The sequence below is a fragment of the Acanthisitta chloris genome, unplaced genomic scaffold (assembly GCF_000695815.1).
Source record: "Acanthisitta chloris isolate BGI_N310 unplaced genomic scaffold, ASM69581v1 scaffold25118, whole genome shotgun sequence".
Classification (NCBI taxonomy): domain Eukaryota; kingdom Metazoa; phylum Chordata; class Aves; order Passeriformes; family Acanthisittidae; genus Acanthisitta; species Acanthisitta chloris.
In genome coordinates this window covers 408-733 of record NW_008688998.1, presented here as the reverse complement: position 1 = coordinate 733, position 326 = coordinate 408, and the positions used below count along the sequence as shown (strand labels likewise).

General features: G+C 57.1%; 1 protein-coding gene across 1 annotated transcript in view; it reads left to right on the top strand.

The window, feature by feature from the left end:
* Positions 1-95: 95 nt before the first annotated feature.
* Positions 96-326, top strand: part of MYF6 (myogenic factor 6 (herculin)) — a gene marked incomplete at its 3' end in the record, with an annotated part of 631 nt that continues 400 nt past the window's right edge. Inside the window, exon 1 of the mRNA XM_009081265.1 lies at positions 96-321. Coding sequence (XP_009079513.1) covers positions 96-321 — 226 coding nt within the window. The remainder of the gene's footprint in view (positions 322-326) is intronic.

Sequence of the window (326 nt, the reverse complement as noted above, 5' to 3'; positions counted from 1 at the left end):
TGTCACTGCGCTAATTAAATTCCATCTGGGTTGTTCCTCGGGGTGTTTTTGAGCCTGCCACCCAACTCAAGCAGGCAGAGAGGCCAAGGGACAGCATGATGGACCTTTTTGAAACTGGCTCCTATTTCTTCTACTTGGATGGGGAGAATGGAACCCTGCAGCAGCTGGAGATGGCTGAGGGATCCCCACTGTACCCAGGCAGCGATGGCACCTTGTCCCCCTGTCAGGACCAAATGCAGCCAGAGGCCGGCAGTGACAGCAGCGGAGAGGAACATGTGCTGGCACCCCCGGGACTACAACCCCCTCACTTCCCCGGCCAGTGTTTG